Raw genomic sequence first — 27942 nt, forward strand, 5'->3', positions numbered from 1 at the left:
AACCTCTGGATAGAGGGTGTGAAGTATTCGGCTGCTGCGATTGGGGAAAAGGCGAGAGATGCGGGACAGCAATGCGGAGGCCGGGAACTCTATTCAGACCAAGGCAGGTAAGGTACCTGTAAGGGAAAGGGTCCAGGGCTTTTTGTTGATGGGCGGTGAGCCTGATCGTTGATGTATTACGGAGTATACAACCTGAGCTGTGTATGATCAACCTGAAAGTACCTATCGTGCGTACATACCTACCTTACGTGAGTGGGAGGAGTGTAGGGTACATGATGCACAGTGGAAACGTAGTGCAAATAGCAAGATCCAAGTACGCGTCTATAAGAGTCTGAAAAAGCCATATTGTGGGGTTCCCCTGTGGATTGTCTGGATAATTCGAAACAATCCCCTCTTTATCCTGTGTTTCATTGGCGTAATAAATTACGTTCCACCGTTTCCATGTGCCCACCAACATACGTACTACGGATACCATTTACCACTTCCTCTTCTCCAAGGACAATGGGATAGCTACGAAAGGCTAAGTCTACCTCTAGGGTTTCAACAGAGGGGGGTCGACTTTTCCTTAGGTTGTTTTCCAATCTCTGTCTTTCACTGCCATTGACACCTGTCACTGACACCATCTCTACGAACGCACTATTTGATCTACTCTTTTCTGTGTGTCTGCCATTGGCACCAAGAAAGGACACCGTCCCTCATCTCAGCCGTTTCTCTTTTTCCCCCAACAGGTACCCGCTGCGGAACAGCGGGTCCCAGTGGCAGAAAGGCACAGAAGTCTGGTAGTTGTCAAGTAGCTATTCCAAGGGACATCCGGAGCAGTTCTAGGTACTCTCTTTTATCCGACCAACCTATCTGCGAAACTTTCGTCCGTTATACTCATTCTCTTGGTGGCAGCGATTGACTTTTTGGAATTTTCTTCGCAGACACGGTTACTGTTGCTGCTCCTTCCAGCATCAGTGACCCCTAGATCTTCGGGACCACGAAACCGCCGTCATGGCAAAAGACGAGTCCACGCAATCGCAATCCGTCTCGGAGCTTAACACTTGTGTGTCCACCGGTCACCGAACTGTTGCCAAAGAAGCGACCTTTCGAGAATGGATGGACGCGAATCAAATCGGTATGCGTCTAATCTCCAATTTGTTTTGGGTTGGAGTCTATTGATGGGTTCACACTGCTCCAATCGATCGCTTAACCTGGTTCTGCGCCGGGGGAACCCAGCGCATGCGCTCGATCGTCATTGTGACAGAATTGGACTCAATGGCTGACCGTTGCTCTGTATGCGTATTTAGGAGTCTCACTGACTATGCTTGGCACGCTTTTGGCTGCTCATAACCTCTACCCCACCCTCCGACCATACACGGCGCCGTTCTTCCAATTGTCGCACTACCAGCCTTCCGAAGGGGTCTATGTCCAAGGATTTGACGATGTGTACTTTGTTATCAGCTCCGCCATCACCTTCACCGCCGTCCGAGCGATTGCCATTGAATGGATCTTCCGACCAGCTGCCAGATATGCGGGATTGAAGCGGAAGGCTTCGAATCGGTTTGCCGAGCAGGCGTGGATGTGGATGTACTACGCGTTCTTCTGGACGTTTGGAATGGTTTGTCTCGCCGCATCCATTGCCTCTCTGAACGGTTAGACTGACATGCAGGATGTAGTATATCTGGACAAACTCCTATTACTGGATGGATTTCAAGGCCATTTGGGCTCAATGGCCCGCGAGGGGTGTCTCTGCAAACCTGAAGTGGTACCTCCTGGCGCAGCTGTCATTCTGGTTTCAGCAGATCCTGGTTATCAACATGGAAGAAAGGCGAAAGGATCACTACCAGATGTTGACTCACCACATCCTCACCAGCACTCTCCTGACCTCTGCCTATATCTACGGTTTTTATAACGTTTCGAATGTTGTCCTGTGTCTGATGGACATTGTCGACCTGTTGCTGCCGGTATGCCATGAGATCCATCTCCCCTCCAAAAACTGGCCGAGCTGACATTTGTGCGACAGACTGCCAAGATTCTCAAGTACTTCAAGTTCGAGCTCGGCTGCAACATCACCTTCGGTCTGTTCATGGTGACCTGGTTGATTACGCGTCACATTTTCTACCCTCTACTCTGCTGGTCTATCTACAAGGATGTCCCTGATGCAATGGCCTACGGCTGCTACTCCGGTACCACCGCGGAGATGATCTCCGCCGACGGATACCCGAACCGATTCCGCTACCTCTTTAACCCGTTCTTGGACATCAATAGCCCCATCTGCATGAATCGCACCGTCAAGTGGATTTTCCTTGGTTTTCTTCTGGCGTTACAATTGCTCTCTCTCATATGGTTTGTGATGGTTGTCCGCGTGGCCGTGAACGTGCTCCGAACCGGAAATGCTGAGGACACTCGAAGCGACGACGAAGAGGAAGCGGAAGTCCGGTCTGCGGGCAAGGACGCGCCCAACAGCAACGCAGTCGGTGTGGACGGGGTGAATGCCGACTGGCGACGAGCCTCGAACGGCTCAGCCGGCATGCGACCTCGCGCGCGGGGCCGAATCCCACTCGGCGACCAGAGCGATCGCAAGGCCCTCCTTGGCAGGATCGGATGCGACAAGCCGACGTAGAATCCTTCTATGTCATGCCTGGGATCCGTCCAGCGCTCGTGCTTCTTTTAATGTTATTATGATTTGTGCCGATGTTCCAGCATCAAAATGAACTACCTCGAACTCATTTACCAAAAAAGCAAAAAGTGGGAGAAGTGCGGAGGCAGCCCTCAATACCCAGCAGTATTCTTTTCTACATTCTCGTTAGACCTCGATGTGTTCGATACATGGGAATCGATCGATTGGTTTCTTTTTATTTTCTTATGATATGCCACTGTTGACGGGGAGGTCCGGCAGGATTAATCGTTTGTTATACCTTTCCTCCTCGTTTATGGATGACTGTCTGCCCTGGAAGGTGATCTTGTTTTTTTTTTCTTCGATGACGTGCCGGATGGGGATGGATGGATGGATGGCCGTTGCTTCTGTGTTTCACGTTCTAGAGAGACAGTCCAATACCCACCTGATTGATGTGCATATACGATAGACCTAGTAATGAGATGGCAATGCGCTTGGATGGATTCTTCTGACATTTTGTATCATGAGGTTTCAATTCTTGTCATCAAAGGGATTGCTAAGTACAATAGTACAATCATGTACAGTGAAGCAGATTCCATGTTAATATAGGAATACATGTCATCAATCATCACGTCGTAAATGTGTTCTTGGTATATGCAGTTGTTTTCCCGAAAACATTTCCATGCCTTTCTGATATCGGCCAAGAATCAAGGGCATGTGATTATACCACAATAGTTGTCTGCGACTGAGGATACGGCGTCAGGATCGACGACGATTGCGATCCCAATATTTCCTCGCGCATTTCGTCCTCGTCCCAGAAATACTCGCTTGGTTGGAGGCGTCTCTGTTGCCGGGTGATCAGCGCCTCTTCGTCCACACTATCCGAACCCAGGGCGCATTCCTGCTGGGCGAGGATAAAGTTGATCAGGACTTGTCGGAGACGGTCCCAAATGGTACCCTGACGTTTCCACTCGAGGCGTTTGGCAATGCGTACCATGCGGGACACGACCCAGCATCTTTCGCCGGCGTCGCCTGCTTCTCCTTGCGGGTAGCCGCCGTTGTTAAGAAAGATCCAGAGGACAGATGTGATGCTTGGGTTGGTGAAAGGATTGAGCTTTTGAACTTCCAGGTCCAGCCAGTCGAGGTACCGGTCAAAATTGGTAGAGTTGCGATAGGAATCGTAGAGAGCGACGGCCAGGAAGAACAGACAGGACATACAGGTGTATTCATCGATGAATCGGATATCCCGGATCCCGTGGTCGTAATCGGGAAGCATAGTCAGAATGGAATGGAGCGGTGTTCCCGGGGTGAAGCGTCTGATGCGAGGAGCTGCACTGCTTCTGGTGACATTACCAGGAAACCCTAACGCAGCCTTCTCCAACTCATGTAGACAACGGAAAAATCGCAGAAAATCCTCACAAGCACGATATTGATCGCATAGGCTCTCGGATGATTCCACTGCTGTCTGTGTGTGGGGAATAGCGAGGTGCACATCAGGAGCAAGAAAGTCAAGACTCTCCGGAGAAGTGTCGGGTACGGCACCGGTCCATGGAAGACATGAGGTGTAGACTGCTTTGGGTGCGCAGCTTATGTCCACCCTATGCCAAGTCAGCCTGATCATGCCTGCTACAATTGGACTGTGGCTGAAGCATTACCAGTACACAACCTTCTCTAAAAAAGGACTAGAAGCCCGCATGCCTCGCATCCCGCCGCGGTTCCGAACCATGGATGCTAGTCCCATGCAGTGCATCCTTTCAATAGAAGGATCCTTTGACCATTTCTTGACGGCATGAGCAACTTGCAAAGTCCAGACCATAGGGGAACTTTAGTTACCTCAATCACTGCCATTGTGGCTACAGCGTATATTGTACCGTCCTGCAGACCCTGGGAGTCTGTTTGTATTCGCTCGTTTATTAATCGAAGCGCCCGCATTTTATGAGTCAGGCTCTGAACAGAGTCCGGCTTGCCTTCCACTCCAGCTCGATGTTTTGAGGCAATAGCAAGCATCGCCTGAAATGAAAGATTGTCATGCAGCGCGATCTGGCGGAAAATCTCCATCATTGGGTTGCTCGCGACGGAATCGGCAAATTTATACATCATGGATGGATATGTCACATTAACTTTGCAGTGTAAGCCATCAGCCAACACGAGATCAAGATTGTTCTGGCAGACGGCCCTCTTGCTCTGCTATCAAGATCGGCGTGATCTGTATGGGAGCACGGGCTTCCAAAGAAGAACTTACAGTGTTGAATTAACTCATGGTCGGAGTGACTAACAGGGATTGGATAACAGCTAAATGGATCCTCCACGGCCCCGTGACCAGGGCTGGAACGAGGATCTGATAGTGTATAGCTAACGATAGGGAAGGAAGGAGAGGACGGCTCTTCAGCTTTGACTTCGGATGATCTCGACGCCAAAGGCATCAGTGGCCCTATCCCACTTTCTGGGATGCATGGCTCCCCATCTTTTACCGGAGATAATTTCTCCTCCTCCGCAGAAGTGTCTTTGATAGGGACTTCAACTGGAGAGGGTGGAATGCTGGATGTTGAAGCTTCCGATAGGACCTGGCGGCTGACCCAACCACCAATTGGCAAACGAGGCGTCTCCAGTCGAGCAATGCTGTCCAAGCGCCGCTGACGCATATACTGCCGCATTGCATGGCGGCGGACCTGACGCCGTGACTCGTTATCTGTAACGAGGACGATCTCGAAGTTTTTGGACTGTGGGTTCTGAACCGCCCTAGGAGACGGGTTCGTCGACGATCCTGTCACATCCCCCGCATGCCGACCAGAAGACCGCGAAAGACCGACTTCATTTGAAATTGGCACATCCTGATAGGGCTGTCTTTTTGAAGATGCATTCGTGTTATCCTCCTCCCTCATCATCTATGATCCGGTCTTGGCCGGGCGAGTAGGACGATAGTATAGGTCAAGCGTATAAGCGACAGAGTGGGGAAGATATTGTCCGGCTAGTCAGTGGAGAACACTGACTCGCTCCTCGGACACTTAAGCAACTTTCGTTACACGCTGGCTTTCATTGGGGCGTCCATTGAATTCGCTGGTGCCTCTGAAGAATAGAGGTGATCTAGACCAGTTCAACGGGAAATTGCACAACTCCAATGTTTGGCGTCATCCCGATTTCCCTTTTGGGCTATAGTGCCCCACACTCTATCATCACGTGATGATATAATCGGGGATTAGCCTCAACGGAATCTCAATATCCAGCGGTTTTCCGGAGCAGACTGGCTGTCTAGAAGTAATTGAATCTAATTATCATTAATGCGCGCAAGACTTCCCGGCTAGCCACATTCAATGTCATTTACTTTAAGCCTTCTTGTTCGGATTGCTCTGGTCGCGGGCCATCATCAAATAATCAAACGCGATTCTTGAATCATGAAATACGAGGTGCATAACTGCACTAACGATCGCTGCCTTCGGTATTGATTCTCACTGGCTGACCGGTCTCCCAATGCCCTGGATTCCGCAACACTATGTCGGCCCATCCCGCTGACAGATAGCCTAGGGGCCCAAGCCATCTGGGTTTCATGACTCGCGCATAAGACCCGCCATTCGTGGTCAAGAAGGGATGCTTTCTCTAGCACGCGCAGCTGACAGGGAGCTATGAGAAAATGATTGAAAGTAAACGCATCGTAGCGGTCGAGCGAGGTCTGCTTTTCAGGCTGATAGCGCTGTGCGCTGAGTTGGCCAGCCTGTCAGCAGTTCACCTGTGTTCTCCTGTCAGGCAGACTGAACACCGTAAATTTCGAAACTGTGCTGCTAGCATCCTCGCGGGACGGATTGGAAGCCTGCTGTCTCCTAGATCAAGCTATATGGTGGAGCCGTCCATGATATCGCGATTGACAATCAGAGTAATCATCGATCAAATATTCAACCTCCGTTTCCCCGAAGTCTCGCAAGGGCTGCGCTAATGCCTTCACTCATTTCCTCTTGATTGGATTGTTGTGGAGTGTCGGCTTCTGAGGCTCCCCTTTTCGCCTCCACCCGACTCCTCTGTTCCGCTTCCAAAAGGTACAAGGCTGCTTCATCATCATCATCATCCATATCTACGGGCCCTGTCTGGCTCACATTGCCGAGGCCCGAAGATCTTTGTTCAGGCTCAATGTTCCTCTCAGGTGCCTTCGCTTTCTTCGCATTTTCCACCCGAAAGTCCTCCCTCACTGCATTGGTCCATTGACGTACTTTCTTTTCGCCCCAGCCGGGCACAGCACTGATCAGTTCCGGCTGCGCGTTGATAGCGTTTTGTAGACTCCCGAACGTGGATATCAGACTCGCTGCATCAGATTTGTTGATACTTCTAGGAGTTGTAACAAACTCCACCAGAGACTCCTTGTAAGACTGGGCTTGCTGGGTGCGGATCGCGGTCGGTTGAGCGTTTTCGGACGACTTGTATAGTTCGAGATAGTGAGCTGCTTCCGGAGCCGACCAGCAGAGCATCAGAGTGTAATTATTGATGATCGAGGTCTTTGAGAGTTCCTTCAGGCTATCTTCGTGATTTTCGATATCGACCATTACCAAAATAATCCGGAGCATGTATTTCCCCCCAAGAGCCTTTATCCGAGAGTATATGTATTCAGGATGTAACCGGTGGTATTTCAGCGATAAGAACAGGGCACATGCTGTTGCTCCAATGACATAGTCGGCGGGTATATCTGCGTACTCCCAAGGCAACAATTTGATGTGGTTCAGTATTGGGTTGCCCTTTTGCCTGGTCGAGACAAGAATCGCGGACGGACCGGTTCGGTTGGCAAGCGCCTGCGGTTTTGGTTGCTGGACCTTGGGGGCCGTGGATTGAGCAGTAGCTGAATTCGAGGTGTCCTGTGCAGCCCGAGGGATGGCGCTCCTTTCGGGGAGGCCATAGTCGGGATCAGCGTTATCATTATCGACGTCCTTAGCCATTTTTGCATCAACCGAGTGCTGTTATCGGTTCGGTTCGGTCTATCTAATCGCAGCAGCCAAAGTTTGGGCCAACTGTGCTCACCGCCTGGACCCGCTTTTTGCTGGAAATATTGACGCTGGGAATTTTCTGCCGCCTCAAAAAAAAAAGGGCCGAAGAAAAAAGTGGACGATCTCAACAGCCATGACAGAACAACACAAGAAAGGAAGTCTGGACGAAAGTAGTGGTGGTCACCAAGACACACAGACTACGATGGACTCCCCGAGAAAAGATATCGTCCAGGACGACAAAGCCTCCACGCAGCCAAGAAGGACCCTCTTCGTTCGGTCGCTTCCCACCTCAGCTACGACCGAGAGCCTTACCGAATACTTCTCCCAATCCTACGTTATCAAGCATGCGATTGTTGTTAATGATCCGGAAACGAAGTTGTGCAAGGGTTATGGTTTCGTTACCTTTGCTGACCTCGAAGACGCGCAAGCTGCGCTAAAGGAGTTCAACGGGTCTGTCTTCGAAGGGAAAAAAATCAGAGTCGACTACGCTCAGCCGCGTCACCGTGAGATTGATGAGAATCTCGGGAAAAGCGTGCCAGCTCCTGCTGCCCTTGAACTTAAGAAACAGCGGGAGCAACAGAAAACATCCACCCAACCCCGAAGCTCATTGTCCGAAACTTGCCTTGGAGCATCAAAGAACCAGAAGATCTAGCGGTACATTTCAGGAGTTACGGCAAAGTCAAATATGTCACGCTTCCCAAGAAAGGTGATCAGCTGGCCGGGTTTGGCTTCGTTGTTTTGCGAGGAAAGAAGAATGCCGAAAAGGCGCTACAGGCCGTCAACGGCAAAGAGGTGGACGGAAGAACGCTGGCGGTCGATTGGGCTGTAGAAAAGGAAGTATGGGAGAACTTGAAGAAGGAGTCTGAGAAGAAGGAGGATACCCAGGAGGAAGCGGGATCGAGCGACGTTGAAATGGCAGATGACGCAGAAGCGACGTCCGATAATGAAGATGCCGAGTCTGATGACGACGATAAAGATGAGGATATGGACGATGACGACGAGGAGGACGAGGAGGACGAGGAAGATATGGATGAGGACGAGTACGAGGGCGACGAAGACGAAAGACAAGAGAAAGAAGACGAGCGAAATGCTTGTACGATTTTCATTCGAAATCTACCCTTCACGTGTACAGACGAGACGCTTTACGAGCACTTTACGCAATTTGGCCCCCTTCGATACGCGCGAATTGTCGTCGACCCGGAAACAGAACGTCCCCGTGGTACCGGTTTTGTTTGCTTCTGGAAGGTTGAGGATGCCGCATTGTGCGTGCGCGAAGCCCCGAAACAACAAGATACTTTGATCGCGGAGAAGGACAAAGGAAAGAAGTCTTCCACCGCACTCAAGCACTCTATCCTGCAGAATGAGAATTCTGACCCCAGCGGCCGCTATACCTTGGATGGTCGTGTCCTCCAGGTCGCCCGCGCCGTGAGCAAATCACAAGCTGCCAAACTTGAAGAGGAGGGTGTATCAAAACGACTGGTTCGTGATACTGACAAGCGTCGTCTTTTCCTCTTGCAAGAAGGTACTATCTCTCCCAACTCCTCTCTGTACCACAAGCTTTCGCCGTCCGAGATCAAGATGAGAGAGGACAGCTTCAAGCAACGACAGAACTTCATCCGGAAGAACCCGGCTCTACATTTTAGTTTGACCCGTCTCTCGGTACGCAACATCCCCCGTCACGTCACCTCCAAGGACCTCAAGCAGCTTGCTCGACAGGCTGTGGTCGGCTTCGCGAAAGATGTCAAGGAAGGTCAACGTCAACCTCTCTCCAAGGAGGAACTCGCTCGGTCAGCCGACGCTATGAAAGAGGCAGAGGAGTACCGGAAGTCAAAGGGCAAGGGTATTGTGAAGCAAACCAAGATTGTCTTTGAGAGTCGAGAGGGAAGCAAGATCGGCGAGAAGAGCGGAGCAGGCCGAAGCCGGGGCTACGGTTTCATCGAGTACTACACACATCGGCATGCGCTTATGGGTCTAAGATGGCTTAACGGCCACGCTGTGGAAGCTCCTAAGAGCGGCTCGGCGGAGATCAAAGATAAGAAGAAGCGACTGATTGTCGAGTTCGCCCTTGAGAACGCCCAGGTTGTTAAGCGACGGAATGAGATGGAGGCCAGGGCACGCGCCAAGAAAGAAAGTCAACAGAACAACGGAAATACCCCGAGCAAAGATGAGCCGAACAGCGAAGCTTTACCAAATGGCAAGAAGCGGAAGCGATCCGAAAGTGGTGGTGGCGGCAAAGAGCAGGACGGAGACCGCGACGCGGAAGACGAGAACAAGATCGCCAAACGCAACCGGATCATTTCTAGGAAAAGGATGCAGCGGAAAGCTCGGAAAGGGAAGGCTTAGTTGATCAAAGTGACTGTATAGAGCTCTACTTATAATTACCTCTATTCCCCGGCGTTACTTGGGTGCATTCTGGCGAGAGACGCAAAAATAAAAGCACTTGTTATATTGTCCGATTTGGCAATGGAAAAGATCGCGTAGGATTTCATGAATTCATGGGGTATATAGTACCTTCATACAATAGCATAACCCAGCGCCGTTACAGACCGTAGGTTGTCATCAGGCGCACTAGTAGTTTGTAGCATCCTTCACCTTTCCGACGATGTTGTATCTCTTGCTGAAGAAGGTAAACCATTCACTCAGCACCGTCTTCTCCTTATCGTCCAAATCATACCAATCCGGCCTGCAATCCTCAGGCTTCAGAGACGAGGAGGCAAGGGCCCGGGAAGGATCCTTTCCGGCGAAGACTATACAGAGGAATCAGTAACGCCAAGTACAGACCAAGCCAGTAATTATTTTGCAGTACATGGGAAAGGGAAAAATCGGCATACCGTGATACTGGCCATTGGGACCGTAAGCAGGATTCTTGCTCACATCAAACACAATTCCCTTGATCGCGACGAGAGTTGGCCGGCTGGAATCCGTGCCTGCAAAAAAAGCATCAGTAAGTTGATTTCCATCATTAACTAATCCAACCTAGGAATCACATACCGTCGCATTTGGACAATTCCTCCACTGTGATCGGATCATCCTTTGGAGGATCCAGCTGAACAGGGACCTTGGGTTCGAAGCGCTTGGGTTCTGGCTCGTGTTCCACCATTGTGAGTGTATGCTTGGAGAATTCGAGTGTGGGGAGTATATTATTGAAAGGAGGTAATCGAAGTAAGAAAAGTTGTTGGTTTAGCCCACGAGCTCACTTGGACGCGGGGCAGGCGGGGGAGCTCGGAGGTCGGCATAACCGTGGATCTTCCCGGCAACTGGCGTCATCATCTGTGAGATTGTTGGGAGTCGTCTTTTGCTTCTCCTTTCATTGGCTCTTTGAGCAGCAACAAACCCTTGGAGCGCATGCTATTGCATACAACATCGCAGCTTACTCCAGCAGACCTTTAATCTGTGCTCCGTAAATGGACCAGAATCAAGCTTCTTGGTCTTGTCACAGTGAGCTGTCTGCATTCGATCGTTGACAGTACATCACCGGGCTCAATCGAGTCTTCTTTTTGGGATTCAGTGGAAGCAAAGGAGATCAATCAATTGAGTCTCAGCTCATCAGACTGACGCCTGAAGAGGTACACGAGTCCACGCCGACTCGGCTATCTCTTAGGCTGGAGTTCTGATATGTTACGCAGTAGGAATCTAGATGGTCTAGGCGATTGCGTTGGCACCCATCTACCCCCTCGCTCTTGAGGTAGATGTGTCTATGACTCCATCGTTTTGATACGTTTGTAGAGCTCCTGATGGTGAGGTATTCCGTTCCTCCTTTGGAGACACTATAAACCGGAGGGTGAGTTCCCATACGGATGACCCCTGCAGAAGCCTGGCCATTTCTTCCCTGGATAAAATCCTCACATACTATTCTCTTTGAAGCGTCCTTGCAGAATTCCCAGAGTAATAGAAACAATTAAATCATTTCATGCAACAATGAAAGCGCCACTATATTTCCCGTCAATGTATATCCAAGCATCCTTGATTTACTTAGAGACTATCACCCATTGCCTCCGCAGATGACGTCAACTAGCGGGCTGCATTAATCTGAACTAGAGAGGTATTTATTGATGAGTGGTGTTTACGTTATGACCTTAATATATATGAGAAGTAGACATTGGCTGATGTCCACTTGTCTTTCATCTTTATACAATGCGGGGCAAACCTCAAGTAACTTTCGATGGCATCCGGAAGATCATCAGCTTCAGCTCAAAGCTTTTACCTATCATACTATTATTTTGACATCGTTCTCAAAAGCAATATCAGCAAAATGTCCTCTTGCCAAGAGACTGTTTCCAGAACCTCTCAAACAACACCTTCTCGTCCCTCGAATCGCATGTCATCTACAGAAACTGGCCCGGACGCTCAAGGGCGCAGTAGGACGACGTCCGTGGACTCTGACCTATCTCACTACCTCCACTTCGAAGACAACGATTCCTTTTTCCCACCTAGCGAACTCGGAGAGAAGCCATCGCCAGAAGGAAAAGATCGGAGTCACGGTCCATATGTGGATTCGTCTGTGCAGACCTGAGTCGTGGCTTTTTGGTGGGGGACCTCATTGTCTCTGATGTTTACGTTCTCTCTGTTCCGACACTTACCAGGCTTGGATGATCATCGATCAGACTGGAGATATGATTTATGACTTCGCATAATGTTCAGATCGCGAGACTATGTTGGCCTTTTTTTTCTAAATGCGGGAGAAGAATGGACTCTTCGTGTACTTGATCAGCACAGTGTCCAAAAGCAGACAAATGTTATGTGACCAGCTTCGAGTATCAATTAATGAAAATAACATCGTTTTTTTGAGGAAGTAACCATGTTTTCATAGGTTCTTCTCATGTTGAGGTCGAAATTGAGGTCTTGAACGGTCTGATGCAGTGGCTGAGACTAATCCGGTAGTTGATTCCTTAGGCAATTGCGGTCAGCCACCGTGCCATCGCATGTCAATGTTGCTATTCGCTTCAGGGCTCAGACAATTATCATTCTTGGTCAGAATCCGCTGTACTGTGCCCAGGTATCTTCATGAAAACCTATGATCATTATCTAGTTCTTTGTCCTACTCTTCATTGCCTCTTCATCTTTTGTAACCCACATGAACCTCGGCAAAATTGAAGTTGACTTTCTCCCCAAGAGATGGCCCACACGGCTCTGATATACCTCTAGTAAATCGACTAAACTAATCTCAGCCTCCTAGCCATGTTTACTAGCCCAAACAGGCACAGTTTCCTTGTTGCGCCCCATGCCCTCCATCGATATAACCGTGTCTCGACGATTTTCCTCCATTGCGCTCCATCCCTCTGTTCGCCTCTGCCATGACTTTCCAAGAGTTACTAACGGCCACTCCGTCCTGCTCCTATGCTCGGCATTGTTGAGCTCAGGCGGAGAGAGAGTGAGAGAAATGCTGAAATTCTTCCTGCTGTCCTGATGTATGGATGGACCGAAAATGTCTATGGGTATCTCCAATATCAGACGCGTCGATTTCTATGGGGACTACATCTGTGGGGACTTATGGAGTCCTAAGGGTGGCTTCAGACCATCTTGTCCAGACGATGTTTCTGCTGCCATCAATACTGATCCAATCCTTATTGGTCTTACTACAATGGCAGACGCAACAATAGTAAAAGGCTCCCGGTCTTTCATTGGGCGAGAAACTGGCCGAGCTGAATCACTTTCGTTGTGGTTGTTGGTGATACTACTTGATGCCGGCTTTGGCCTAGCTGATTTAGCAACTTCAAAGTGTCCCGCATTTTAATCTCGCATGGGCTTTTACTCTATCTGCTCAATGCGTTAGTCTTGCTTTTCTTACTCTCCCTTGAATTTAATTTTTCTTTTTTCCGTCTTTTTTTCCTTCTTGGCTTCTTCGATCACCTTTTCCTCCTGTCCTACAAATTGCACATTACATCGCCCTCTTCGGATCTCCTCTGTGTTTGGGATGTGTCAATGAGACAAAACCTTGTCACTTGTCGTGAATCATGTTGAGGCCTGATCCAGACACGAGTGTCCATCAGACATCATTGCCGACGGCTATCAGCAATGATAGATCTTCCCAGCGGGCCGACGACGTCGGTTTGGCCACAGCCAGTTCGACAAAGAGAAATGGCCCTCCTACAACTTACTCAGAGAAGACTACTGTTGTCGAGGATAGTGGAGAATCAATAGGAGGCACATCGTCGAAGCCCACTTATGATCATACACACCGGAAGCTGAAGCCCAGACATATTCAGCTTATCGGTATTGGGGGCACGATTGGCACAGCGCTCTATGTCCAGGTCGGTAAAAGTCTGATGAAGGGTGGCCCTGGTAGTCTGTTCCTGGCATTTTCGATTTGGTAAGTACTTCACTAGATGCCCAATTTGATAAGCTCTTTTCGTTTTATTTGCCTCTTTTTGTTGTTGCGGTCTCAGCCTTGAGGTGTCTCCGCTGGGTGAGCTCACGGCTAGAGAGGAGAGCATGATACACTTATTTTGCGCGAGTCCACACCAGAGATGTCGCAACGGATTGATCTTGAGTGCGACGAAGAGCCCAAGGATCTGCAATTGCGTTTGATGCAGAACAGTGTCGTACTTCGCACGCGCGTCTTACTTGACTGCCCTTTTATCAAGCCATGGAATCTTATACATATCTACTTCTAGGTGTTTCGTCATCCTGGCCATTACTGTTTGTACGCACCCCGGTCCTCAAGCCCCCAAATTGCTCTCCCCAGCAATGCCGCCTGCAACCTGCGCTCCAGATGCAGCTTTCCTCATTCGTACCATTGAGTGCCCTGAAGCGACAATCTCCCGTTTTCCTGCATGCTGCCCATGCGACTCCCTGGCTATTCTACACTACGAACCTTGGTTATGTAGTCTATGCTAAAATACAGGTTGCATCCTAGGTCTGGCTGAGATGGTCACCTACCTGCCAATTTCATCGCCCTTTATTCGATTTGCCGGCCGCTATGTCGATGAAGCCTTTGGAGTTGCCGCCGGCTACAACTTCTTCATCTTTGAGGCTGCCCTGGTGCCCTTTGAGATCACCGCGTGTAATATGATCATAAACTACTGGAGCGACGTTATTCCAGTAAGCGGAGTGATCGTCATCGTACTTGTCCTTTACATGTGCGTAACAGCTTCTGGACGACGAAGCCCCTTGTCCATCTTGAATCGCCTGAATGTTGACTCCTAGCATGATAGACTTCTCAACGTCTTTGCAGTGCAATGGTATGGCGAATCAGAGTTTTGGCTTGCTCTCTCGAAGGTGTTGCTCAGCATTGGATTGATTATTTTCACATTCATTGTGATGCTGGGCGGGAACCCGAAGGGAGATCGATTCGGGTTCCGATACTGGAACGAGCCGGGCGCCTTTGCGGAATATTACAAGACGGGTGATCTTGGCCGATGGCTTGGTTTCCTTGCATGTCTGATCCAGGCCAGTTTCACCATTGCAGGGCCCGATTATGTGTCGATGGCAGCTGGAGAGGCAGTCAACCCTCGCGGAGTCTTGCCCAGGACGTATAACGGTATATTCTATCGACTCACGGCCTTTTTCGTTCTGGGTGTACTTTGTATCGGCATTCTCGTCCCCTACAATGATCCTACTATGGCCGAAGCCTTCGCCAAAGGCCTGCCTGGCGCCGCTGCGTCGCCTTATGTTATCGCGATGGACAGACTCGGGATCCCTATCCTCCCGCACATTGTCAACGCCATGATCCTCCTGGCAGCTTTCAGTGCTGGGAATAGTTATGTTTATTGCGCCAGCAGAAGTCTGTACGGGCTTGCTCTGGATGGCAAGGCGCCACGATTGTTCACTAGGTGCACCAAGCGGGGTGTACCGATTTACTGTGTCTCAGTGGTCATGCTGATTGCACTTCTTGCCTTCCTCCAAGTGTCGAACAGCGCATCTGTCGTCCTGGATTGGTTCGTTAATCTGGTACGTGCCGCTTACGAGACATCAACCACCTTTGGTTCTCCTTCGAGAAAAAGGTCTCTAACAGTCAGTAGGTAACTGCTTCTCAGCTCATCAACTTCTCCGTCGTCACGTTTACCTATACTCGTTTTCGGAAAGCTATGATAGCCCAAGGTATTCCACGCGAATCGCTTCCATACAAGAGTTGGTGGCAACCATATACTGCCTATGTTGCTCTGGTTTCCACAACAGTCATGGCCTTTGTAGGCGGCTATACTGTCTTTCTGCCTGGGAATTGGGATATCCCGACCTTCCTCTTCTCTTATACGATGATTGGAGCGTTTCCAATTCTGTACTTTAGTTGGAAGATTGTAAACCGCACAAAGACGAAGAAGCCGGAAGAGGTGGATCTCGTGACAGGACTTGACGAGATCGACGAGTACGAGAGAAACTACATTCCCGAAAAACCAAGGTAAGGATGATCTTGTCGGTTCCCGAATCTTCGCGACCAGGCCAGCTGATTTGTGATTTTAGCAACGCGCTCTCGAGATTCGCTGATTGGCTTTTCGCTTAGGCAACCTGCTATATACCTGCCTGCCCTAGATGTTGCAACATTGTATGTCTGGGTATTGTCACGATTATATTATGATTGGCATGAGGATATGTTTGTTGTGAGGAAATGTACAAAGAACCATGCGAGCATCCCGAAAAATTCTACAGTATAGTACAATATAGACACGAAATATATCATCCAATAGACCATCGACAAACGCCGTATGCAGTCGATCATTTGCCCTCCTCCTTCTCACCCTCTGCCGCCTTTAATGTGTCTAACCGTAGTTTATTCCGCTTGCCGAGCACGCGCAGTGTATTCCGCCGCTCGATCTCAGTCATCTGCTCCCAGTTGGCGATCCGTGACAGCGTTCCATCCTGATTAACCACCAGCGGGCCCAGAGCGTCGAGCTTCACCGTCGACCCGCCACCACTGACGTCGATCTGTGTGACTTGTGAGTCTGCCGAGGGAGCCTCCGGTAGCGCGAGGATAGGTTTGTTTTGATCCTGTTCCTGCCCCTGCTCTTCTTCCTGTGGACGTTGGGGTTGCGATTGGCTCTCGTTGGAGGCAGAGTCGGCGGACATGGTTGCGGATGTAGAGAAGGGATATTCTTGGTTGCGATTGTGGATTGAGATGATTTGCGTAGGGTGGTAGAGGTTGTAGGATGGGCAGATGGGGTATAATGCTGAGTATGAGCGGAGGTTTGGTGATATTGCGGTTGCGGTTGAGGCACGGACACCGATTGAGAGAAGAGGATTTAGACTGAGATGGAGGACTGTAGCGCGGGATATGGCTTTGAGCGACGTGTACATTTCTGGACAATGAGAATGGGATTCGAGTTGTAGGGTGAGAGGCGAGGGAATAATTATAGCGGAGATTGATGTTTTCGAGGTCAAGTGGAGAGAGGGAGGATCCGCGGAGAGGATTCTAGAATGGCCTTGGGAGACCACAACCACGACTCTGCGTCATGCTCAGATAAAAATCATGAATTTCTATCTAAGTCCAGGTCCAATGTACAGAACAATTTTCCAGGTATAATACAGCACAGTTTAGTTGACTACGAGGATTCCCTGCAGTTCCTTCTACCGAAACCACCAATTTGCCTGATTTGGAGTTAGAGCAGTGAACACTCAAACAGAAGGTAGATGAAACTCACCGACGCGGTCACGCCCTCTCCAACACCTTTGATGCTATGCCACCATCCCTTTGGTATAAATAGCCCATCACCAGCTTCCAAATGAGCTTCGTATCCTTCATCTTGCACATTACTGGTACCGTCCGAGTCTGCATCATCCCAAACAGCCTGCTCCAGCAGAGTCCTTTCCTGTCCCTGCATCATCTCCTCCCCCCGGAAAGCAGCTGCCTCGCGATCCCCTCTCCGACCCAGCTGGCGCCTGACCGATGCGAATACCCTCTGCCCGGCATCGGGAGCTAACAGTCGCACAACCTTGTGTCCGGCAATTTGCACGAAGAGGTTCGGGTTCGGATCCCGGTGCAAAGGAGTATATGTAGGCGGGTGTCCGATCCATACGTTCGTATCGTAGACGTCGCCTTTGCCTGCCTTTAGAACGAGTTCGGGAGTGGGAAAGTCATCGCGAAGAACTGGTGGAAGATCGAGTAGCTGGCATTGCGCCAGGTAGAGTCGCGTAGCCTGCGACTGCAACTCTGCGGTGCGCATCCAGTCTAAGAACAGACTCAATGGGGCGTGGAACTGCCGGAAGCTCAGCTCGTTCAATTCAGGTACAGTTGCGCCCGGCGCCTTGGTTTCTGCGGGCGACTGCGTGAGCTCAAGAGGAACGAATGCATCTCCGCCATGCTCTTGTAGATATGCCGTATTCAATCTGCGGTCATGGCCGTTAGAGGAAGGGACCGTTTGGAACCATCGCTCACATGCGGGAAGATCGCGAAAGTGCTGACGGGGGAGAAGGACCGGAAGTTCTGGGTGGAAGTAGCTACTGCGGAATTCATCAATTTCAACCTCGCGGAGGGGTTTCAGGGGACGATATCGGCTCTGAGGTGTCGAAGATGTTGAGTGTCCATCCCTGGAGCTGATCAACGATATTAACCCCGGTTGTTTGGTGCGGACGACACGTGATGGTCGCTTGGGAACCCCCAGGTTATTGCGGGTAAGCAGCCATTGCTGATACTTCATCCAGAACAACTATGCCAATGCTGCCACTTCGGTTGATTTCAGAGAGTCGTTATGTTTCTGGAGGGCAAAGGGATGTCTGTATCACAAGGCGAAGTCAGAGGATTGCGCCGGCGTGCCGGCTACACAGCCCGACACAAAGGTGGCATGTCACATTTGACGGGAACTATCTAGTGCTGTGGATCTTCAGGTCCCATACAGGGGGCCATGTCGAATCACCCTCCACCTTTGACTGCTCCTGTGGAGAATATGACGAGAGCACTCAAATTCATCATTATAGAACATTGCATGATCTCTAGTAGTATAGCTCCAGAGAAAAGCAATGGCTCTCGGTTGACCGTCGTCTTGACTCTTCCCCTTGCTGATTGAGGAGCACAAAGCATGATGTTTCCTCGGTCGATCCGATTTGAGCGTCATAAGCCATTGAACAACCGAGGTGAGGACGATCCTCTCAACTTCTGTGACGTTGTCGATCATGGCTTCCCCTCACTTGAGATCCATGCAACCGATATTCTCGGCTCTGAATAAATGATAAATCATGAAGGGGAGGGGTGGTGCGTTAGTATGGCTGTTCCTGCTGGGGAAGCCCGAGGAACTCCCTGGGAATGTTGGCCTACATAACTTAACAACCCTCTTTGCTGTCTATAGCTCTGTCATTCCAAGTCTTTCAGGAATTCTATGCTTTCTTGCTATCGCCCGGCTGTGCCTTCAAATCTATTACAACTTGCTCAGGCAAGATGCCCTCTTCGGTGGCAAGGATTCACAAACGCCATTCATATGGCAAAGATGCTCACAGCTACTACCCGGTTCTCGTGATTGGTGCAGGGGTGTCTGGCATTGCTACAGGATGTCGACTCAAGGAAGCTTTGGGTTTTGATCAATTCAGAATCTTTGAAAGGCAATCGGGCATCGGAGGCACTTGGTGGATCAACCGCTACCCAGGAGCCGCATGCGATGTGTATGGGCCTCTCGAGGCATTTATGCTCTGTCGAAGCGACTCTTTTGCTGAGTGTTTATTAGGCCCGCGCTGTTGTACTCTTTCTCATTTGCTCCAAAGAAAGACTGGACTACCCTACACCCCCCGGACCGGAGATTGTTCAGTACTTGGCTGATGTCTGCGAGAAGTACGAGATAGTCGACAAGATTCAACTCAACACTGCTGTCAAAGAACTGCGATGGTTAGAGGATGCGGAAGAGTGGCAAGTCACATTATTGCATCTTGTTCCTGGTACCGGAGACTTATCCGAAGGGGAAAGAAATGCGCGAATATCCAAGGAAGGCGAGCGCAGTGTCTATGTCAAAACAGAGATTGTGCGAGCAAAGATTGTTGTCAGCGGTGTGGGTGTGCTTGTCGAGCCTAAAAAATGGCCTGCAAGTGTACCCGGGATTGAGACGTTCGAAGGCGAGGTTGTTCATACAGCTCGATGGAAGAGCGACCTTGATCTGTCCGGGAAAGATGTTGTCATCATTGGCTCTGGCTGCAGTGCAACCCAGGTAGTCCCTGAGCTGACGAAACCCGAGTCCAAGGTCAAGTCAATCACACAGCTCATGAGGTCGCCTGCCTGGTTCATGCCCGACTTACTGACGCCGAAGTCGCTCAAGAAGTGGGAGAAATGCACGCCGCCATTGTTCAAAAACGTTCCTGGCCTTGCTTTCGGTGCAAGGGCCCTGCTGTTCTTCTTCTTGGAGTGGGATTTTCTCAAAGTCTTCAAGGACAATGAGTATTCCCGTCGGAATCGTTCCAGGTTAGAGAGGAAATTCCTAGAGCACATGCGAGCGACTGCTCCGGAAAAGTATCACGACATACTCACTCCCAACTACAGCCTGGGCTGTAAGCGACGAATTGTCGAGTCCAACTATTATGCCAGCATTCATGCGCCCAATTTTGAACTGACGACGAAGCCCTTGGTAGGCGTCCAAGCCAGAAGCGTGACACTAGGCCCTGGTCGGCATTATCCGCCGGAAAGTAAGGAGTCAACAGATGGGGTGAGACAGATACCGGCAGATGTCATTATTCTGGCCAACGGATACGAGACCAATAAATTCCTTCATCCTCTCCCGGTTTTCGGTCGGCGCGGGAAAACCCTTGACGAGATTTGGGAGGAGCGTGGAGGAGCACAGGCTTACCTGGGCATTGCCATGGACCATATGCCGAATCTCTTCCTTTCGTTTGGCCCGAACACAGCCACCGGCCATACCAGCGTCATTTTCGCGGTCGAGAATGCCATCAATTACTCTCTGAACTTCATCAAACCCATTCTTGAGGGACGTGTCAGTTGTTTCGAGGTGAAAGAGAATGCTGAGCGAGACTGGACGGACAAAGTACAGAGAAGTCTTCAGGGCACCGTCTTTCGACGCGGAACTTGCACAAGCTGGTACCAGACTGATGAAGGTTGGAACTCGTCCACCTATCCGTGAGTCTCTCCCAACTAGATTAAGTCACGACTGATAGAAGACGCCCGCTGATAACCTCGTTTAGATTTACTCAGATTGACTACTATCTCAGATGCACCTTTCCTATGTGGCACCACTGGACAGCCAAGTATACACGCAAGGGACTCATGCTTCAGAGGATGAAGACCGTGCTGAGGATATTTGCACTCGTGGCACTCATTTCCAGTCTGTGCTGGCTCAAGATGCATCCCAAAGATACTCAACGGCTGGTCAAATTGTTTAGTGGAGCCCGAACTACAATAGTCTCAGCTATCCGAGATGGTTTGCTCCGCGCTCATCGAATGCTTTCGTGATTGAGTTTGGCATTAGAAATGATCTATCGCAGCTAGCGCTTGCTGATTCGTGAATTGCAAATATATATATTTATGGCTGCCGTAAAAGATAATCTACCTATCTACCTATTGTAATTGAGAGATGTGCTATGCTAGCTCTGGGTCTGCGCTGATTGGCTCAAAAGATTCTGGGGAAACGGAAACCCCGCGCGGCCATTAAGACCCGGCAGCAGCATGAAAGGAATCTCTCCGCACTCTTCGCTGCCTTTATCCTGCGCAGAACAACGCGATCAGGCCATAATGACCGCATCTGACATGGCTTCCGAGTCTTCCCATGTCGATATTGCTACCCCTCAGGCGGGAAAAGCGGACCAGAATGCCAGCCCGGCTGAGGACAGCGCAAAGAGGAAAGCGGAACAGAGCAACGGAACTCACACGCGCACAAAGCGGAATCGCTACATCTCAATCGCCTGGTATGATCCCAGTTGAGGAAACTCCTGAATTTACCCAAGTTTGCATTTGTGAATGGCTGTAAATCCATGATGATTATCGTCATAGTTGTGATACAGCCCTGGGACTGAGTACGGTTTGACTAACGTGGCTCTTTGCTATAGCAATGAATGTAAGCGACGCAAGATCAAGTGCAACGGTCAAGTGCCATGCCAGCGCTGTGGCCATTTGAAACTCGAGTGTCAGTACTATGTCTCAAAGGGCTGTTTTCATCGCTCTATTACGTTTGAGTTTTCAGTGGAGAGAAAATGACAGTGTGATAGGCCGATACGCCCCCAATTGCTGTAACAATAACTTCAAGGATTCGGAGTATGTTCTATCTCCCTTGTCTTTGTTCTGGCTTACTTTGCTCTCAGTAAGGCGACTGACAAGTGATGGTACGGGACAGGGAGTTCCGTTCGATGAAAGACCAGATCACAACTCTGCAGGAACAGGTGAACAGTCTCTTCACTAGTCTGAACGATCTTCGGAATCAAAGATCATCTTTGGACTCGCCGAATCTGGAGGACCTCTCTCGGGATGGCTCACAGTCGGTCTTTACGCCGATGCACGCGGCTACCGTCAGACCTCGCGTAAGACATCTGCGGTTCCATGGTCCCACTAGCTCCGCCTTCAATTTCGATGTCGCCAGATCCAGTCTTCAGAACATGGGCATTGCACCCGCCGAAGAAGTCATGAATGACGATCTGACAACGGCCCAAGCCACGCCGGCCGCATCGCCGCCTGCTCAGCAGACTGTATTCACACAGCCCATACATCCGAGCAAAGATCCAATATGGGCAATCAAACGGGAGGAAGCTCTACGACTCTGTCATGTCTATGAGGAAGAAGTCGGGATTATGTATCCGCTTGTGGATATTGAGAAGGTCACCAATCAAGTCAACCTCCTCTATACTTTCATGGAGGCTGCAATGCGAACTGGCTTTGCGCAGCGAGCATTCCCGGGCTCAGACTCTCTCCATGATGATAATACAATTGTCCTCAAGATGATTCTCGCCATAACATTGATCGTGGAGGGGAGCGGGCGAAGTGATTTGGGCCAACGTCTGTTCTTGAGTGTCAAGCCAGTCATTGAGGCTAAGCTTTGGGGACCGATCGACATCAAGACCATCCAGCTCTTCGGCATGGTGGTATGTATTGTCATTCTGATGATATCCGACCCGCCCGAGACCCTGACTAAATGTTCTGACAGGCAACTTACCATTTCCACACGGACGACGATGCGATGGCCTACCGAGTGATAGGATTCGCTGCACGTATGTGCCTTGAACTGGGTCTACACCGACGGGAGGCGTTGATGAAATCCTTTCCCAACGAGGATCAATGGGCTGACGTCACCAAGATCTTCTGGACGATCTACAGTTTGGATAGACGCTGGAGTCTTGGTACCGGCCTACCCTTTGTCATTCAAGATGAGGATATCGACCCTAACCTCCCCGAGCCTGTAAGTCAAAAGCCAGGAACGACACGCGTCATGCATGTCTGATTAACAGGTCTAGGACGGATCGCTGCCTTACTTGAGGTGTATGATCTCATATAATCGTATAAGCTCAAAGATATGGTATTCCGGACTTGGCTCTGAGGGCACGACAGACATACGCAGGGATGAGATCGGGTATCTGGACTACCAGGTTCTCCAGTGGTACAAGCAGGTTCCCGATGCGTTGAAATTTTACCCTGGCGACTCTCCAAAGCATGGCGAGACGGCCAGCCGGGGTTTGCGGCGACTACGGGTGCTGCTGTACTTGCGCATGAATCAGCTTCGGATTCTCATTTATCGGCCCGTACTGCATTCTTCTGCGAGTATCGCCGAAGACAAAGGTCATGCTCAAACTGTGGTGGATGTCGCCAAAGATACAGTTCGAGTCCTCACACAGCTTAATCATACGTCTGACATATATCGCACTCAACAAATTACCTTCAACTACTTCCTTGTCGCCGCTCTCGCGGTGCTCTTTTTGGCCGTATGTCACGCGCCAAACGAATTCAACCGCCAGGTGCGGGATGAGTTCTACATGGCACTCGATCTGATCAACGGATTCAGTACGAAATCTTACGTCTCAAAGCGGCTCTGGAAGACGATCAAGGGACTGAGAATGATTGGGGAACGGCTGGGCGTGCTGGCGCGCCCGTTCGGCTCGGACTCGAACGACCCCATTCAACGGCTGCTGTCGCCATGGCGGGCCTGGCGGGCCATTCGATCGAGAATCTATCTGTCTATGGACCGATGAACGGGGTCAATGAACTGGGAAACAGTCCTTTAAACGGACTGCAGATGAGTCAAGAGCTCACCAACCTGTTCGAGGCTGTTGGAGGGTATAGCAGCTTCATTGCATCTGGTACAGCACCCGAAGGTATACCCGGGTTTGTAAATCATGATGGAGAGCTTCAAAACACGGGCGAGGGACTTTCAGGCATTTTTGGCGATGATGGCGAGCTCTCCCGGATCATCAGGGAGCTCTTTTGATTTCTTGACAGTACTACGCGGCATGCGTCATGTATATATCAGCCAGAGACTACCACGACGATAAGCAGGAGATTATGACGAGAAATATAATGACTTGGATTCCATTGTCTCGCGTTCCAGATGACATTCACTGTAGTTGTAGACTTGCCGGGCGAGTTAAAATGTCTGGGAGTTAATCATGCACGTGACCAGAATGAATCCAGCCACATGAACGTTCTACGCAGGACCAGCACCACATCAGGGGCATTGGTTTTAACATCAGTGTTAATCACAATGTTGTGACCACATAATTCACGGACACGGGCAAGCCACTTTTTACACATTTCCGTCTTGCGACAACTGTCAAGTCCTCTCGATCATCGTAGAGATAACAGCGACGTTTTTCCCTACCGCCCCACGAACCTAAACTCCGGACCCCCTCGACGCCGTCGATCGACCACTGCACCACCACAAAGAAAGTGACCAGAGAGGTCTGGCATTTACGCTCTACAATCGATTGTGTTGGTCGCTTCACTACGGTGAAATTTGCTAGAATTATACCCCACAACTCGACGGATGACCTCGATCTCTGTTTGAGAGCAGTACGGTAGTGTTAGTGGGGAAATTCCACCATCAAGCGCTATCGCGTCAACACTTTCCTCCATCGCACAACGATTCGCCGTCCCGCACATTGGGATGACCCCTCCAATTATCAGGTAGACGACAGACCCGACCTCTTTCCTGATTTTCCGACCAAGCCCAGACCGAGCCACGGTCCATCTTAGTTTTACGACTCTTTCGACCTCGATCATCCGAGGCAATTGGGCTGAGGTCTGTGCCCGATCGACCAGGGTCGAAGAAATCCAAGCGAAGCGCTTCCGTCTTCGTTCGATCCATCGTTTTCCGTTTCGCTACTCGGCAACGTGTCGAGAGAGATAGGTTCGGCGTTGGCCGACGGCCTGAACAGGCTGGATCTGAGTCAGCTGTCTGAATCGTCAGCCTCGTCGTCATCCGAATCCGGCTCGTTCGATATGTCGTCTTCGGAAGGGGCGCCGGAGTCATGGATCTCCTCCTTCTGCTCGCTGATGGGCCATGAATTCTTCGCAGAGGTGTCGGAAGACTTTATCGAGGATGACTTCAATCTTACGGGTCTGCAGTCGCAGGTGCCCATGTACAAGGAGGCGCTCGAGATGATTTTGGATGTGGAACCGGAGGAGGACGAAGACGAGGAGGAGGAAGAAGAGGAAGAGGAGGAGGATGATGACGAGATCCTCGGTGATGAGCGACCGCCGGGCTACCGCAGAGCTGGGGACCGGAGACATGCGCGGGTGGCCAGCGACTTGAGCGTGATCGAAAGTTCTGCGGAACTGCTCTACGGCCTCATCCACCAGCGCTATATCACTTCGCGACCGGGAATCCAGCAGATGCTGGAGAAGTACGAAATGCAGCACTTTGGTGTCTGTCCGCGCGCCTACTGCAATGGAAGCAAGGTCCTGCCCGTGGGCTGCTCCGACACGCCTGGACAAGAGACTGTGAAGCTGTTTTGCCCCAGTTGTCAGGATCTGTACACTCCGCCCAACAGTCGTTTTCACTCGGTTGATGGGGCCTTCTTTGGGACCACGTTCGGATACCTTTTCTTCATGACCTTCCCCGACCTGGACATTGGGCCTCGCCTGGATCCCTCCATGTTAACCGTTGCCCCTACGAATGCAAACAATCAATCTCGATCCTCGTCTTTGACGTCTGGGGTCAATCGCGCGACCCCCGATCTGCCGCCGCCGAACCAGCCAACGGAGATCAACGGCGTGCGAACGGTCAACTTCTGCCCCGGCCTGGGACCAGGTAGAATTTACGAGTCGAAGATTTACGGATTCCGCGTTTCGCAGCGATCCAGAGTTGGTCCGCGCATGAAGTGGCTGCGGATGAAGCCGACGGACATCAGGGAGTTGGACGAGTTGGCGCAGTACGAGGCCATCCATGGTTCAGCGAACGATGCCGGCGATACCGAGATGAACATTGAATCCCAGAATGCAGCCGCAATCGCAGCTAGGAAGAAAGCGCCCATGCGGAGACGGCGGCATAATCCCGACCAGATGAGCATCAACGGGGCGGAAGGTTGATAGATCCTGCAGGAGGTTGAAGGGGACGATTTGATCGAGCTGTGATACCGACGGTTGGGGTTTTGCCATTGTGATGTGGATAGGGACTGTATCGCTTAAGGCTTTTCTTTTTTCTTTCCCTCTTCATTGTCTGCTTTTTCTCACCATGTTGGTTCATATCTACTGATGTTGTGTGTGTGTGTGTGTGTGTGTGCGTGCGGAGGCTACCTCAAGAAACCTCATCTGCTCATGCGAATGACCTCTCTAATGCCGGGGAAACATAAGGCTTTGTTTCTTAATCTTTTTTGACCTGCATCAAGGCGTCGTTGACTGTTATTTTCTTTGTTCATGACATACAGCCTATCGAATTCAATACAGTACAAAAGGAAAATCATATGGAGTTGTTCTGATTTATTGTGAAGTTTGGCCCTGTAGCATCGCCCATGAGCAATGCATATTTGAGGTAATCTCTGCGACAGTTGGTTTGGGCTACATTCCACCCCAAGTCTCATACAGGTATACAGGTGTCACAGTATGAAACTGATGGACCTATACGAATTAGAACGTTCAAGTCTTTCGCTAACCATGTACTTGCTCCCCTCGTGCAGCCGGTCACGCCTTAAGCTGTAATAATGGGCAACTGCACCTGTTAGTCAATTGATGGCTGCGATGGGCGTTGAGCACGTCGCAATCGTCAGTGATTACTCAGTGGACATTGAACCTATTACCTTATCTGGAGCAGAGCAATATTCAATGTGAAGAAAGATACGTCTGGGATGATGCTTGGTCATCATTTGAAATCAATGCAGATAGATAGCATCAGATGATTCGGTGCCAACATCATTCCTCACGAAGCATTTCCTATTCACATGTCGCTTTCGCTGTCACTGTCACTGTCACCGTGTCAATAGTCATCTGCGTGAGGGATTGCAATATTCAATCATCGGATTTTGGGGGTCGAGCAGTGAACGAACGCCAAGGGACTGGCACAATCTATTTGCTCCTGCTGCATATTTCCTCCATGCAAGGGGTGGGGCTCGCTCGGCTTTCGCCGTCGGTACCAGTGGGCTCCGTCTCCGTAGGACGGTAGGACGGTAGGACCGTAACCTCCGTCTGGACTAGGACTTGATCAAGGTTGGAGCACAAGCGTGCCATGGATAGTTTAGGTCGCGCTGGCGTGATTGTGACACTGTGATGGAGTTGGGTTTCTTTGTTTTCATACCTCGCTAGTTGTTCACCGATTTTGAGATCTGTCTTGGATTAACCGAGTCTTGGAAGTCGTGTCGTCCCTACCTATTTCCTATTCCTAATCCTAACCCTTTTGGCTTAGGAGGGGTCGAGTGAAGGTTGTCGAATGGACGAGGTTCCTCAGAGCCGCTTTGGGTTACACAATGACAATAATGTATGCAGTTGATCTGCTGCCTGGTACTTGTTTCACTGTGAGTACGGGGCCGTGAAGCCAATACGGAGAATTCAATCTCTCTACTGGTTAACTGTATACGAGCCCAGATGTTTGGGGTCTCGCTACCTGAAACGATTGGCTGAGTTCCCCATGTAACCATGTTGAATGACAACAATGTAACACGCCCTTTTATCGCACCGTGGCACTGTGTCAATCAGTTTATTTTTATTTTGCGCTTTGCCTTCTTTTTGCCTTTTTCCTTTTGATTGTGGAGGGCTGGAAGGGTCTCATAGCATGGTACGGGATCTATCAATCGCGGCTTCGATGGAGCCCCGGGATTTGAATCGGCCATCTGTTCAGCCTGATGTCAGAAGACGGATCGTATTAGATAAGTCCAAAGGGAGAAAAAGGAAAAAGAACAGAGAAAACCGCTAGAGCGGATCGTCAGCATTCAGTTTTGCGAGCTTAAATCGTAAGCTGGATGTCTAAATCCGACAACGAGGAATCGTCAGACTGTCATGGACAGACGGGACAGACGGCTAAATCAGGGCTGAGATGTGCTGACGGCTGGCGATTTACTGCTACTGATGCCTGCCGGTCACTTTCACTCCGCATGATCCGCACAGAC

General features: G+C 50.3%; 14 protein-coding genes across 14 annotated transcripts; 8 read left to right on the forward strand and 6 right to left on the reverse strand.

The window, feature by feature from the left end:
* The first annotated feature begins 818 nt into the window (after nt 1-818).
* Nucleotides 819-2944, forward strand: P174DRAFT_443044 (putative longevity-assurance protein (LAC1)). The gene is made up of 4 exons (XM_024827725.1): nt 819-1117; nt 1290-1600; nt 1659-1946; nt 2006-2944. Exons 1-4 carry the CDS (start codon nt 994-996, stop codon nt 2603-2605), a joined length of 1323 nt encoding a protein of 440 aa, XP_024681771.1. The 5' UTR covers nt 819-993; the 3' UTR covers nt 2606-2944.
* A 200-nt stretch (nt 2945-3144) lies between these two features.
* On the reverse strand, nt 3145-5692 carry P174DRAFT_513589 (uncharacterized protein). The gene is made up of 4 exons (XM_024831994.1): nt 4842-5692; nt 4433-4719; nt 4255-4379; nt 3145-4197 (listed from the first exon to the last, which is right to left on the reverse strand). Exons 1-4 carry the CDS (start codon nt 5482-5484, stop codon nt 3321-3323), a joined length of 1932 nt encoding a protein of 643 aa, XP_024681772.1. The 5' UTR covers nt 5485-5692; the 3' UTR covers nt 3145-3320.
* A 794-nt stretch (nt 5693-6486) lies between these two features.
* P174DRAFT_422188 (DNA repair protein RAD10) lies at nt 6487-7515 on the reverse strand (the record flags this gene model as incomplete). The annotated part of the gene is made up of 1 exon (XM_024825022.1): nt 6487-7515. The coding sequence occupies one exon, from the start codon at nt 7513-7515 to the stop codon at nt 6487-6489; it is 1029 nt and encodes a 342-aa protein (XP_024681773.1).
* Nucleotides 7516-7663: 148 nt separating this feature from the next.
* P174DRAFT_443047 (mRNA-binding ribosome biosynthesis protein NOP4) lies at nt 7664-10006 on the forward strand. Its single transcript, XM_024827726.1, has 2 exons — nt 7664-8172; nt 8193-10006. The coding sequence occupies exons 1-2, from the start codon at nt 7766-7768 to the stop codon at nt 9904-9906; spliced, it is 2121 nt and encodes a 706-aa protein (XP_024681774.1). The 5' UTR covers nt 7664-7765; the 3' UTR covers nt 9907-10006.
* Nucleotides 9997-10745, reverse strand: P174DRAFT_452403 (putative progesterone binding protein). Its single transcript, XM_024829082.1, has 3 exons — nt 10555-10745; nt 10395-10490; nt 9997-10310 (listed from the first exon to the last, which is right to left on the reverse strand). The coding sequence occupies exons 1-3, from the start codon at nt 10661-10663 to the stop codon at nt 10132-10134; spliced, it is 384 nt and encodes a 127-aa protein (XP_024681775.1). The 5' UTR covers nt 10664-10745; the 3' UTR covers nt 9997-10131.
* Nucleotides 10746-11656: 911 nt separating this feature from the next.
* P174DRAFT_443050 (uncharacterized protein) lies at nt 11657-12396 on the forward strand. Its single transcript, XM_024827727.1, has one exon. It carries the CDS (start codon nt 11816-11818, stop codon nt 12074-12076), a length of 261 nt encoding a protein of 86 aa, XP_024681776.1. The 5' UTR covers nt 11657-11815; the 3' UTR covers nt 12077-12396.
* A 147-nt stretch (nt 12397-12543) lies between these two features.
* P174DRAFT_223692 (uncharacterized protein) lies at nt 12544-13407 on the forward strand. The gene has a single exon (XM_024821386.1). It carries the CDS (start codon nt 12974-12976, stop codon nt 13295-13297), a length of 324 nt encoding a protein of 107 aa, XP_024681777.1. The 5' UTR covers nt 12544-12973; the 3' UTR covers nt 13298-13407.
* Nucleotides 13408-13517: 110 nt separating this feature from the next.
* Nucleotides 13518-16003, forward strand: P174DRAFT_432506 (putative general amino acid permease (Agp2); the record flags this gene model as incomplete). The annotated part of the gene is made up of 6 exons (XM_024825754.1): nt 13518-13873; nt 14178-14386; nt 14408-14642; nt 14718-15453; nt 15525-15901; nt 15964-16003. 6 exons carry the CDS (start codon nt 13518-13520, stop codon nt 16001-16003), a joined length of 1953 nt encoding a protein of 650 aa, XP_024681778.1.
* Nucleotides 16004-16044: 41 nt separating this feature from the next.
* On the reverse strand, nt 16045-16783 carry P174DRAFT_443053 (uncharacterized protein). The gene has a single exon (XM_024827728.1). The coding sequence runs from the start codon at nt 16564-16566 to the stop codon at nt 16216-16218; it is 351 nt and encodes a 116-aa protein (XP_024681779.1). The 5' UTR covers nt 16567-16783; the 3' UTR covers nt 16045-16215.
* Nucleotides 16784-16980: 197 nt separating this feature from the next.
* On the reverse strand, nt 16981-18255 carry P174DRAFT_443055 (putative JmjC domain protein). Its single transcript, XM_024827729.1, has one exon. It carries the CDS (start codon nt 18132-18134, stop codon nt 17097-17099), a length of 1038 nt encoding a protein of 345 aa, XP_024681780.1. The 5' UTR covers nt 18135-18255; the 3' UTR covers nt 16981-17096.
* A 193-nt stretch (nt 18256-18448) lies between these two features.
* On the forward strand, nt 18449-20942 carry P174DRAFT_513597 (flavin-containing monooxygenase). Its single transcript, XM_024831995.1, has 4 exons — nt 18449-19089; nt 19152-19231; nt 19267-20545; nt 20611-20942. Exons 1-4 carry the CDS (start codon nt 18869-18871, stop codon nt 20876-20878), a joined length of 1848 nt encoding a protein of 615 aa, XP_024681781.1. The 5' UTR covers nt 18449-18868; the 3' UTR covers nt 20879-20942.
* A 180-nt stretch (nt 20943-21122) lies between these two features.
* P174DRAFT_452408 (transcription factor domain-containing protein) lies at nt 21123-23834 on the forward strand (the record flags this gene model as incomplete). Its single annotated transcript, XM_024829083.1, has 7 exons — nt 21123-21330; nt 21472-21548; nt 21631-21676; nt 21756-22497; nt 22560-22811; nt 22867-23331; nt 23412-23834. The coding sequence occupies exons 1-7, from the start codon at nt 21158-21160 to the stop codon at nt 23832-23834; spliced, it is 2178 nt and encodes a 725-aa protein (XP_024681782.1). The 5' UTR covers nt 21123-21157.
* A 380-nt stretch (nt 23835-24214) lies between these two features.
* Nucleotides 24215-24734, reverse strand: P174DRAFT_223839 (uncharacterized protein). Its single transcript, XM_024821387.1, has one exon. It carries the CDS (start codon nt 24623-24625, stop codon nt 24314-24316), a length of 312 nt encoding a protein of 103 aa, XP_024681783.1. The 5' UTR covers nt 24626-24734; the 3' UTR covers nt 24215-24313.
* Nucleotides 24735-24844: 110 nt separating this feature from the next.
* On the forward strand, nt 24845-25933 carry P174DRAFT_432511 (casein kinase II subunit beta; the record flags this gene model as incomplete). Its single annotated transcript, XM_024825755.1, has 1 exon — nt 24845-25933. One exon carries the CDS (start codon nt 24845-24847, stop codon nt 25931-25933), a length of 1089 nt encoding a protein of 362 aa, XP_024681784.1.
* Nucleotides 25934-27942: the final 2009 nt, after the last annotated feature.

Source organism: Aspergillus novofumigatus (genome assembly GCF_002847465.1).
Source record: "Aspergillus novofumigatus IBT 16806 chromosome Unknown P174scaffold_5, whole genome shotgun sequence".
NCBI lineage: Eukaryota > Fungi > Ascomycota > Eurotiomycetes > Eurotiales > Aspergillaceae > Aspergillus > Aspergillus novofumigatus.